The 13,155-nt window shown below is 40.9% G+C and overlaps 1 protein-coding gene across 1 annotated transcript in view; it reads left to right on the top strand.

Moving 5' to 3' along the window:
• ptprn2 (protein tyrosine phosphatase receptor type N2) overlaps positions 1-12,913 on the top strand; it is a 162,052-nt gene extending 149,139 nt beyond the window's left edge. The window contains exons 17-22 of the mRNA XM_034706778.1: positions 1,537-1,656; positions 3,074-3,240; positions 5,668-5,721; positions 6,688-6,752; positions 9,120-9,193; positions 11,108-12,913. Of these exons, the coding sequence (XP_034562669.1) occupies positions 1,537-1,656; positions 3,074-3,240; positions 5,668-5,721; positions 6,688-6,752; positions 9,120-9,193; positions 11,108-11,179 (552 nt within the window). The 3' untranslated portion in view covers positions 11,180-12,913. The remainder of the gene's footprint in view (positions 1-1,536; positions 1,657-3,073; positions 3,241-5,667; positions 5,722-6,687; positions 6,753-9,119; positions 9,194-11,107) is intronic.
• The last annotated feature ends 242 nt before the right edge of the window (positions 12,914-13,155 follow it).

Genomic DNA, 13,155 nt, shown 5'->3' with positions numbered 1-13,155 from the left:
GGCAACACCAATTTTTGACAGGTCTGGTCTTGTTCTGCATACTAAAATGATTCTAGTCTTCTTTTTTAATTGCTTTTATAACCACAAATCAAGCTCTGTCCTCACATGGCATTCAAATTAATTAAAGGAAGAGAATAACTCTGGACCTTTATCCTTAAAAGTGAGCCTTAATTGGCTAAACCAGCTCAAATAGAAATAAAGGCACCATGTTTCATGTATTGAATTTGTAAATTTGAAAGCCCCTCAAATGAAACAGTTGATAATTATCTCTTACTCAATTTGTTTGTTTGTCTGCCAGTATTTTTTCTGTGCCAGGTGAATAAATGCATATCCATTATCTAATGAGATGTGCTTTTTAGCCATGAACTCTAAATCTTTCCCAATTAAACAGAAAATAATGAAAAATTAGACACAGATTGACTGGCACAATGAACATCGCTTCTGTGTCCGCGAATAAGAAGTAGCCATTCATTATTCAATATGGTAACCTTGGATTGTGTCAGGAGGGGAGAAAAACACTCTTTCCCCCCATTAAAAGTAAACAAACAGGGGAAACACTGGCACTCTCATGCAAATGGACCGTGCAGGAGGCAAATCTTTTTGCTCTGTCCTATCTAATCCACAGCAGCCCCAGGCTGCGCTCTGAAAGGCGGCTCTGCTCTAATCCTCCTCTCCTCATTCCTCCATCCCTTCATCCAGCACTTCTCCACCCATCTCACCTCCCTCCATCCCCAGATATTACCTTGGCTCTGCTGGTTTTTGCTTTTCTCATCAGAATACATGCAATAATTTAAAAAAAAAGCCAGCATGGGGTCAAGAAAACCAGCTTATGTTGTTTTCTGCCTTCTTCTAAACAAATCATGTGTTAGTAGGTGAATGCCAATATCACATAAAATTCTCTCAAATGTTGGCTTTGACTAGCTGAAAATGGAAGAAGGGGAATGCGTTTGTCAGACTACCTGCAAATATTTGCCGAACCTTACTAGACTAAATGGATATTATTGCCTTTCGTTATCACCTTGCCTAATCTCATCACATTTTGGCACAGTTGGCGCAGTTGGTGTGTAATGTGTCCACTGGGCCGGATCACAGAAGCTCCTGATTAGTGTATAGTCAAGGCCATTGTGTTTTTATAGCAATCATAAAAGCCACGTTTCCTCCTCATTTTCCTAATGGCTGCTGTGGGCCTGTATTTTTTTTTTCTCCCAAGGACACATTAGATTGTGATAAGATGAAATGAAGCAGTAGATGTTGTGATCCCGCTCAGACGACTGAGAGGGGGTGACACGTGACGTGCCCTCCTGCTGCTCGAGCCAACATTTATCATTTGTCACACGCAGAGAGGTGACATTTATTCATACTTCCTGGACCAGGATTAAGAAATCAATTTCACTCTAACACAAGGCTGCCATGTCATGCTAATGGGCAATATGCTGCTCCTAGTGGCACCGTTCAACTATATATTAGTGCTATTGTGATGTCAGACACATGAGGGATGTTTTTGAGAGATGTCTGACGTCTTCCCTCTGTCTGTAGATGGTGTGGGAGAGCGGCTGCGTCGTCATCGTCATGTTGACCCCGCTGTCTGAAAACGGAGTGAAGCAGTGTCATCACTACTGGCCTGATGAGGGGTCTGATGTCTATCACATCTATGAGGTACTTCAAGGAGATACGAATAAACATACTTCTCCTTTTACTTGTGTATTTGTACAAATAGTTTTGGTTTTACGTGCTTTTGGTTATGAGATTTCTTTCTCAACCCCAATTCGATGAAAATGAATTCAATTTTAGCTGTTGTGCTCACACAGCATTGCAAAACAACAGCGACTTGTCCTTTCAGGATATGAGTCTATAATTTAGAGACTTCAGTGTGGGCAGGTTTTATCAGAACCATTTTCTAACAAATAAAATAGTTCCTTTGAAAGCTGCAACAAGGACACTTACTTTTCTTTGAGCTCTGGAAGCCAAATTAATTCGCTGACAGATTTCTTTTTCCACAGTTTCAATACAGTATTTGTGCAGTTTGACTCAATACTTTACTCACCATTTTCCCACAGTAGCCATTTTATCTGACTTTTAGCTCAAGACAGAAGGCTAAAATGCTGGTTAAATGTTCTTCTGTGGTACATCATATATTCATAGAGAACCTTGTAAATTAGCTTTCTATCACTGATTCATAAGCAACTGAAAAGACCACTAATGGTAAAAACCCAGAGAGAAAAATGTAATTTTTTCAAGGTAAAAACGCGATAAAGAAAAATTTGCCTACCTTTTGACATTTATTATAGTTAGCATTCAACAACTTCCTAGCTTACCCCATAGTATATAGTATTTTACATCACAAATTCCAAGTTGATGCTTAAGTTAGCTTGGAATACGTTGTTGTCAAACAGCTAAGAATTTATTCCAGTTCTTGCTAGCTTTACCAAAAGATAGTGTTATAAAAAATATTACTTTTTAGCTAGCAGTAATGTTAGCTAGCATTTCTTGTAAATGGTGTTCAGATATTAAGCTATCTTTAATGTTAGCTTCATTGTTAGGATTTATTCTAGCCCTTGCTAACATTACCAATAGATGGTGTTACACAATATGACTTCCTAGCTAAGTGTAAGGTTAACCAGAGGTTTCTTGCTAACTGTAATGTTAGCTTGGAAATTCTAGCTAGAAGTAATGTTAGCCAGGAAATGATACAAAGCTGGTGATAGCTATATTTACTATTGGTATTGTTTTAGTTACTGATTATTAGGCAAGTAGTGAAATGAAGACACATTTTGAGATTTTTCAAAATCATTGTGCTGAGAGCAGAAACTATAAGGATGATGTAATATGTATCTGTGTCACTTTATTGGGTACACAAATCAACTGTAATAGAACTTTTTTCCAAATAATATACCTATGGGTAAATGAGTATTATACACAGTAGTGTACACAATACTACTCAGTTTAGTTGTTACTTTCAGAGAGGTGTTAATTCAAGTCTTTATCATCATGGCTTTTGTTTGTTATGTATGCCTCTCTTAATACTGCAGATTATCTGTGCATCATCTTTCCTGAATTCTTTTTCTATCCTTAGGTCAACTTGGTGTCAGAGCACATCTGGTGTGAGGACTTCCTGGTGCGCAGCTTCTACCTGAAGAACCTGCAGACCAACGAGACACGCACTGTCACCCAGTTCCATTTCTTGTCCTGGATGGACCGTGGAATTCCCACCTCAGCCAGGACCCTGTTAGACTTCCGCAGGTATAGAGAGAGAGAGTAGACCCTGCTGTTGGTCCTTGGCAAATTTCAGATAAATTTCCACCTTAACAACTGGCCTCTATCCTGAGCTTGTACTTAATCACCTTCCTTTATATCCTGTACTCTCTGGTCCGTCTTCCTTTTGCCCGTCAGCCTTTTGGTGTCCTGAAGAATGGCTCTTCTAATAAGGACTGTGTTTCTCTACTATCCCCTTTCATCCTGGGCCTATTTCCCTCACCTCCCCCCAACACATGTGATGCAGCAAATTAACAGCCCCACGCTGCCTGGCTTGGCTTGGGAAGAAAAAGAAAAAAAATCACCTAATTCAAACACCCAATTAAACGAGAGCTGTCTCACTTAAAACACGGGAGAAGGGGAGAGCGAGTGGCTGAATAACCTCACTCTGTTCTCCATATAATACGTTCTGGCAGAAGAGCAGCTAAAGCTCCTCTGGGAGAACCCAGGAGGGATCGGGAAAGCCCTCCAAATGAGAATAGATGCATCTGATTTGTGGTTGGAAGACTGTCCCTCTGGTTTGTAATGCAGATTAGAGGAAAAAAGAGGATGTGCGGCGTTATCTTGTCATCCTTTTCTGACCGAGTTGCTTTTTTTCTTCAAATCAAACTGACTTCCTCACAGTCAGTCAGTCAGTCAGTCAGTCAGTCAGTTAGTTAGTTGGTTAGTTGGTTAGTTAGTTGGTTGCTTGCAGGTGTGAGCTTTGGAAATCTCCCTTTGCTGCTAGTTTACCCTGCTGTAACTCCATTTAAGCTGTTGTACGTTATTGGGAATCCAAAACACTCTGATCATGTGACTCAGAGGTCTCACATCCACACGGTGCACTGCACACTCACTCACGGTTGTCACGGTTTCGGCCATCTCGGTATTTTGCGGTTGCCAGTGTCATTTTTGTGATGTTGCAGCTAGTAATATGAGCCCAGTTGCATAGTCACAAAAGTGATCATTGGAAACTGTGTCTCCTCAGCCAGGCCTGTGCACAAACTGTCTCTCTCATCCTGACTCTCTGCCTCCCCCTCTCCTCCTCCCCCTCTCCTCCTCCTCCTCCTCCTCCCTCTCCCCCTCCTCCTCCTCCTCCTCCCCCTCCCCCTCTCCTCCTCCCCCTCTCCTCCTCCTCCTCCTCCTTCTCCTCACTGCTCCTTCCTCTGGCTTGCATGGGAACTCCAACCATCTCTATTTGCTCTAACCAAGGACGTATTCTGATTATGTTAATAGATTGAATGTGGAAGAAATATCTTAAAGACAACATTCCTTTTGCAACATAGGCAGTGGATTACTGGAAATATAAGTATTTGATCTATAATGGCTTTAATACAGGTACATTAAATACATGTGTTTTAATGATGAAGGCAAGCTGTCACTGCATTTAAAGCATTAAATCTCAAGGCTCATACTGGCAGCAAATAGAGCACACCTGTGTTTTGAAGTACAAATATCCCAGTTGTTGTTCTTAAGGTGCAGCTACCTTGGAAACTCCACAAATACATGCACCGTATCAACAGCTCAACAGGAAAAGCAATCAGAAACGGTACATAGACAGAGATATTGCACTTATATCTATATTTAATTACAAATATGTCTTCAATAAGAATTATAAATGAATTATCTTTAGTAGGTAAATCATTATAACGTGAATTTATAAGCTACATGTTATTGTTGAAAGTAGTAGAAGTACTTAAGTAGTAGCAGGTGAAGCAAATTAACCTTCGTTTATATCCCAGCATATTTATCCAGGATCCTTCTTGATAGATGTGTTGTTTTATTTCATGCTTTAATAATACAAACAGAAAAGTAAGTCTCTGGATTGGAAAAAAAATGTAACAAAAAACACTAGAAAGATGTAATAAACTCCACACATGATGAAATACTCAGACATTTATTTTCCATTTTGCCGTCGAAAGGTGAAAAACGGGGGGAAATGGAGAGAGCCCTGGATGCTCTCGGTGTAGTCAGTTTCCATGGCAACAGCAGGGTGTGAAAAGGCTTGTTGGCCTTCACCGTGCCTGTGGTGTAAAACACTCATAATTGGCCGGGGTTAATGTGTCGGCAGTCGGCAATCACAACATCACACCAGCACATCCATCAACCCACATGTCACAATAACGCCGTTTGGATTGATGCTCAGTTTATTTTAAGGTGGTGCGACACGAATCTCTCTCTCCGCCCCCCCTTCAGATTAAAGTGATTGACTGACAGGAGGGTGCATCTCTCTGGGTCCTGTTTGCTCTTTGATTACTTCTGTCATTAATTTTAGTCCCTCATGAGTCACATTATGCTTTAATTATCACTGTGATCATTTAGGGAAACTAATCCAGCCTTGTTTTCAGAGTGTGACTCCGCTGCCTCTGCTTTTAAGATAACTTGCTGTCACCTTGATCGTAATAACTTCCAATATTTCTCTTTCTCTTATTTCAGAAAGGTTAACAAGTGCTACCGGGGTCGATCATGCCCGATAATTGTCCACTGCAGGCAAGTATTTCTATTCAAACCTGGGATTGTTTGTGGTAGCCTGTGTTTTGGAGAGAAGTGGATGTTATTTTTTTCCAACCTGCTCAGTCCATGTACTCTATCTGCTGTTTATGGAAATGGTGTGGCACAAAGACGCTTCCATTTCCCATTTGGTTGAGCTAGTTAACTGGCCTTGATTGGTTTGTATTAAACACCAGGTATCTGTCTGACCACTTTTTAATAGTCACATCCTGTTAAGTCATGCGTGGGGGCAAAGCAGCCCGTGCTCCCTCGGAGGGGAGCGGCTGTATGGGGCTGAGCGTCTAGCAGTGGATTAATGAAGCGCTGGTGCTCAGGCCTGCTCTCCTGTTTTATTGGCCTCGCCTTTATTAGAGAGATGTGCACGCCTTGTTTGCAATTAACATGCAGAGCTGCTGAATGGCCGGCGGGCACAAAGGGAGGCTTTTCATAAGACTATCTCTGGAGTAATGGAAAAGCAAGGCTCTCCAAAAGCTGTTCTCGAACCGCCCCTGGCCTCTCAACCTCTCCTCTGCTCCTGAGGTGCATTCATTTAAAAGCCTTTGTCCCTGGTGCGCCTCAGAAACCGTTCCCCCCTCTCCCCCAATCGTCTCAAGACCACACATGCACTCGTGTGCAAAGGTTTAACATTTATTGGAACATGAAATATTCAAATCTGTTCAGGTATTTTCATAAGAATATTAAAGATTATTATGGATTTTTGCTATTCAAGTATTCTATTTAATCTGCAGCTCTTAAGGTTTTGGAGCAGTGTGTATCTGTACACTTAGACTAATTTGTATTTAGATGTTCTCCACAGCTGATGCAGATGTAAATGAGCAATTTGTCTCCTTATAAAAAACACTCTGAGATTAAAGCCTCACTCTGCCACCTTAATGATCTCCATCTCTCCTTCTCTCCTTCTCCTTCTCCCTCTCTCTCTCTCTCTCTCTCTCTCTCTCTCTGCAGCGATGGAGCCGGCAGGAGTGGGACTTACATTCTGATTGACATGGTCCTCAATAGGATGGCTAAAGGTAACGATCAATGGCTTCCCCCCTTTCACTCTTTCTGTTCGTGTTCAAGTGTTGCCCTGGCAACGCCAAAGCCTCTTGCTCTCCACAGAGGGTCTTGGGGATGCATTGGAGGGTGACTTTTCTGAGGCCTGGAGAGGCAGCGGGGACAGAGGCTGACATGGAGGGGAGCTGGAAGGAGTGGAGAGAGGGGAACAAAGAGGAAAAGAAAATGAGAAAGAAAGATTTCCCACATTATTAGTTTTCTATTCAAGCAACCGTCACACCAAAGTGACCTGCATCACAGCTCCAACATGAATTTAGATAGCACATGCATGGAAATGAAATGTTTAAAGGGAACACTGAAAGTGAGTGTCTGCAAATGAAGCTCCAATGGTTCAGATCAATAAATATAAAAACAAGGTTTATTTTATACCATGTTATTATTGTATTATTCTTACAAATCCAAATAGTTAGCACCTTGCCTTCACCTTATCTTTTTTTTTTATATTTTACACCAGTCTGATCTGGATCACTGAGATCACCAGGACCTCAGAAATCAACATGTCCAGCACATTTGTGTTTTCTTTTCCTGCAGTTTTTATTTGTTGTGTTTGCCTCATGTTGGCATTACATAATCAAAAACATTTGATATAAGTCAAAGTTCTTTGAGTCCACTGTGGGCATCTGCTGAAGGAAATTATTGTCCACTGGTCAAAGAGAAGCTTACTGAAAAGGATTTTAGCTCACATGTTAACAGACATTTTGTCTGAGTTTTATGTCACTCTAATCAGGCAAACTGTATTTTATCACTGAATTGAGGAGTTGTAACTAAGGAGGAGTGAGCGCAGTTTAAGAATAAACTAGAGCCTAGACCAATAATGATTATAGAGTTGAAAATATCAGATTAATGATGGTGAATATTTGAGCTGGAATAGAATTGTCCTAACTCTTTAAGAGTACTTAAATTTCTGAATTGAAGATCTTAAAGGAATAAAAACACTCACAGATAAGTGATATGTCAGTTTCAGGATGTTATTGGTCGATGATATCGGACTACTGATATATCTGTCAGGATCAGGAATAGATGGTTAATTATGAAGCTGCATTTAAAATATCAAACATAAGTTTTCATGTTCCTTAAGAAAGTAGATTTTTGTACACTTACGCAATCAGATCACAATCAGGAATCTGTTGTTGTGCAGAATTTGGGTTCTATAGGCTCCCTTACGTCACCTTAAAGCTCTCCATAACTTAGCCTGCCCTCTGCCCTTTCCCCTCTGACCCCTGACCTTTCCCCCTGACTCCATGCCTGCCCTCCTACTGCAGTCCCAGCCTGTCAGAGCAGGTTAGGAGCTCGGCCTCATCTTATTACAGACCTTTCCTTCACTTTCTGTAAAACAGTAATAAGACTGACCCACACTGACCGAGTTCATCTGTGCGCTGCTGTCGGCTCGATGAAAGGTGCCACCCGCTCTCTTTTTAACCTTTTGTTTCCTGCTGCAGAGTCGAATGTATAAAATGAACATAATCTCGCCCTCCAAAGCTTTTTTTTTTTCCTCCTTTGGTCGAAGAGCCTCTCTTCAGCTTTACTTTGGAATCCAGCCCTTCTGAGACATGAAAGTCTTGTCGGAGCACTGGAGCACTTTGAGCACTTTGAGCACTAAGTCCAGCTGCATTAAATCCCCCCCCCCCCCCTCTCTCTCTCTCTCTCTCTCTCTCTCTCTCTCTCTCATCCACACACATACTCGTTTTTTTTTTTTCTTTTTGCTCTATCTCTTTTACTCCCTCGCTCTGACTCGCTTTCAAACCATCTCGAGAGTTCAGGGGCTCTCTGCCGTTCTGTTCTCTCAAATGAGCTTTGACGTGCTCACTTGAAACCCATAAATTTAAAAGAAGAATAAGAATTCTAGATAAACATCACACACTTCTGCAGCCAAACAAGATTAAACTGAACAGCAGCTGATCTCTGTTGAAAGTTAGCAACTGTTGCATCTGTTAATCAACAGTAAGGCTGCTGCGAAGGCTTCAAATCTTTTAATGCACGTTTTTTTATCCCCACACACACTCAGATACAGTAGCATCAAAACGCTTGTAGCAGACTTAATAGTTGGACATAATTTAATCCAGTTTTTTTAACAAGATTCTTACAGCGAATCTAAGTTTTTTTTGAGTGTAATATTGCACATTTCCCAGACCCCCAAAAATATCCTCCTGCATATTTTATTGAGAAACAGTCTGTGGCTCCCGTCCAAGTCTTTCGAGGGATGAATGTAATAATTTTCAATCGCTGCGCTGTTCCAAAGGGAGCCCAGCATAAAGAGAGATTGACAGATGTGAGCTGGATTACTCTGCTGCTTTGAACTCAGTCCAATTTTCGGTCTGTTGCAGGTGCTAAAGAGATTGATATTGCCGCTACCCTGGAGCACTTGAGAGACCAGAGAGCTGGCATGGTCCAGACAAAGGTAAGGTCCCCGGCTTTGAGTTGGAGAGGTGGGGGAGGCGGGTTGGTGTGGGGGTGGGGAGAGTGTTTTGTGTGGGGGGGGTGGTTGCAGTCATTCAAACAGACGATTGTCTACTTCATGTGCACAGGATCAGGGGAAATGATGTGGTAATTGATAACTGCTCCAGGATTAGGCAAACATTGTGTTGGAAGATAATAACTCACAGTTCCACATCAGAGGCTGACCGAGGCTCTCTGTTACATGAAGATTTTTCCATGAAGTGCAGCATTTGAACATTTACTCTCCATTTCTATCACCTGAAACAATCATTTCTTATTATCCTACACTGTTACGAATGCACCAATTATATTTGGCATGATGGAAACTTTCTACTTTTAAACTAGACAACAGTCGGAAACTGAAAGATGTGTACTTTTAAGCCATATATAATGATTAAATTACTTGTTTAAAAACTAGAAGAAGCTGATGTTTGGAATATTTGCTCCAAAACGAGTAAAACAATTCATTTGATAACAAATACGATGTTTCACTTTGTCTTAAATTTTCATTTCTGTCTATTTTTGTTATTAAATTGACCTTCCCAGTTCTGCAGAAACAATCCCCTCTCTATTACCTGCAGCTACTATAACTTTTTACACTCACAGATATTCCTCACAGCAGGTTTTGTAAACATTAAACAGTACAAAAGCCTGTTTTTCCCTATCTTGTAATTTGAAGGAATAATAATTATAAAAAAGGCAAGCCTCATGCTGCAGTGGGTGGTAATATTTATCTACTGCTTGCTAACAGACTCCGCTCTTCCTCGCTGCTTCATTAAAGCTGCTCTGTTGAACTTTTCAGGCACTCTCTTTTCCTTCTCTGACAAGTCTAAGTGAAATTACACTGCAATATTGTTGATTTCTCTCTGTGGCGTTACACAGAAATTAAATCGTAATGAGGTATGAAATTTAGAGTAAGGTGTCAAGGATTGGACAAGCAATTATCTTTGTTTTTTTTAATGATGTTGCCACTTTATTTTTGGAAAGAGCTCGCAAATAAAAGAGAACATTCAAGTCTATTTCTGATTCCTCCTTTGACAAACATCAACGTGCAGTAATTACAGCATGTGGAACCACCTTTTTTCCTCCCAAATGTTCATCTCGAATGTGTTGAGCAGAGATTGATCCCCCCCTAGTGGTGGAAATGTGAACAGAAAAGCAGCATGCACAACACACCCCATGTAAAGAGTCTTTTTTTTAAAGAACTTTAAACCCAACATGGGATTGGATATAGGCACATGTAACTTTGATATAAGGAGATGCTCTTGTATATTTGTCTGCCCTATCACAACATCAGAGGACACATAAAAATAGAGAATCTAATCACTCCTCGTAATCTCCACTGCGAAGCGACTCCTCCATATCGATCGAGCCTTTCCTCAGGCCAGACTACGCCATCCTGTGTGTTGACACATCTGAAGACTCCTACGTACCGTTTCTCTGTGAGAGGACCCCATGGCCCGCAGCCTGGGGAGAGGAGAGGAATATAAAAACACCAGGTCCACGGGGCAAACATCAATCAGCCCCCTTTTGTGCTCCTCAGGGAACACTGGGAGTCGGATTCACAAACAAATGCACACACACACACTCACAGAAAAACACACACAAGTGAGAGACAGCTCGACTCAAAAGCTTTATTTTAAGACACACCTGGCTGGATCGATGGCGGGTGCACTCTGAGTTGCAAGCTCAGGGAGCGGTTCACCTTCACCTCTAGTCTGTGGCCAAATGCATCCTGGGTAGGGTCAGGAGAAAAGAGGAGGCGGCAGCTGCCAATCATTCTGTGGTGACATTTCTGACACCTGCACACACTAAAACTTTCCTTTTTCCTTCCCTTCCCTCCCTGCATCCTTCTCCTCCTCCTCTTCTCGCACAGGAGCAGTTTGAGTTTGCGCTGACAGCCGTGGCAGAGGAGGTGAACGCCATCCTGAAAGCCCTCCCTCAGTGAAAGACATCACCCCCTGCCCCCCCAAAACACCTTCTGCTGGCTCGCTGAGCACCCGTTTCCTCTGCCCACTCAAGACCAACGACTCTCCCTCCCTCTCTCTGCCCTCCCTTCTCCTTCTCCTCGCTCTGTTTCTCTCCTGTTTCTGCCTCCTCTTCACCTCTATATTTACTCTATACTTATGAATGTCGTGCCAGATATCCCACCTGGATCCATATTCACAAAACGGTGCCTCGGAGTGCGACCGCTGATCTGGGACCAGCCCTCGTGCTGTGAGAGTTTTTTGTTAATATGAACCCAGATCTTCTTTAACTGTAACGTTGTTCCTGAACATACCGTTCTAGTGCCACAGACTAAGCTGTTTACGTGATGTCAAGTGAAGACTTTTGTTCCAAAATCAGCTATAGAAAAAACACAGGCTCATAAAGCAAATTTGGCACAGACGATAGTAGAGCTGCAACTTTATTATTTTTACACGATAAAAATGAGTTCATCAGCCTATTATGTATTTAAAAAAATTGTAAAATCTCTATCATTGGTGCATTTAGGCCTTCAGTACGCTTATTCATCTAATGTGTTTTCTTACATTTTAAAAGCTCCTGTGACGAGTTTTTAGCTGGTAATCAAACAGACTGAAACTCATACTAATGCTTCTTTATGACCTTCAAAAGCAAACTAGAACATCAATGATTAGACTTTCATTAAGTAAGATTCAATGCTTGAAACCCCTGGTGTGGGGTAGGTGTCAAATTCAGGGATTTACTGCAAGCCGCCTTGCAGCAAAGTGATATATTGATTAAGATATAGCACAATATAATTTTGTCTGAAAATGACTACTTACACATGTATAAGACAAAATCTGCATAAAGATAAGATGCACCACTTTGTCCACAGGGGGTGCCAAAATCAGCTTAATCCAAAAGATGCTCACAGGAGCTTTAATAGATTCAATTTTTTGGCAATTAATACAAAGTTAAAGATCGAAATGTCATATTAAAGAGACTGGAACCAGGAACTAGGAGGTCATTTTGCTTGTGAAACATATTTTCCGATTGAATAACTGTTGCAGCTCTTCACTAAAGTACCTTCAAATAGTGATATGTCAATTAAGCTTCATTCTTGCCTGTAAAAATCCTAATATTGTACAGATTATATTCCCTACATAAATGGATGTTGCGGATGCATACAGTATAGCTTTTGGAAATAAACTCCTCACATGTGTCTTCTCTTCTGTGATCTGAACCAAACACTATAAATATACTTGGCATCACATGTTGGAGTGTGTTTGTGTTGTTGTGTTTTGGGTCCAGACGTCTCACTCCTTCAGACGCTCTGAGTCCTAAAAAAAGAAGCCTCACAGGTCATGGTCATGATTCATGCAACATATCAACGTTTTTTATTCCTCATTTTACACCTGTTACATCTCTGTTAATATTCAATGTAATAGAAGTATACAAACTGAGATAGTTCATATATCAATAGTAATAAAAATGATATATTTAACAGATACAGTATATTGGGATTGTTAATGAATTTGTTTGTCATCCATCACTGGTATATTGTGATATTTTGTGCAACATGACAGATTATTCCCTCTATGTAGAGACAATGAATGACTTTATGAATCCCTATATAGTGCTATATGAACAGTAAACTGAGAGCCTCAATGAGAACTATATATTTTGTGTGAAAAGTACCATGAGAGTTAATAATAAATCTGAACAGATTATAACGCTTTGTTGTCTGATGTTTGAAGTTGATTCAGATACACTCACACAAACACAGAAGAGGAAATGATGCTTTTTGTGAATGTGATTTGATTGAGTGGTATAACCTCAGTAAAGCCACAGAGAAGAGATGTATCACGCTCCCTGAGGGTTTGTGTATGCGAAAGACTCACAGGTTTGTTAAGATGACATGTTTGGTTCACCAGTTCTGTCAGTGGAGAAAGATTTCAAATGAAATCAGTCATGTATTTC

Source organism: Notolabrus celidotus, chromosome 17 (genome assembly GCF_009762535.1).
Source record: "Notolabrus celidotus isolate fNotCel1 chromosome 17, fNotCel1.pri, whole genome shotgun sequence".
NCBI lineage: Eukaryota > Metazoa > Chordata > Actinopteri > Labriformes > Labridae > Notolabrus > Notolabrus celidotus.
The sequence above is the reverse complement of the archived record's forward strand: the minus strand, read 5'-3'. Positions and strand labels throughout refer to the sequence as shown.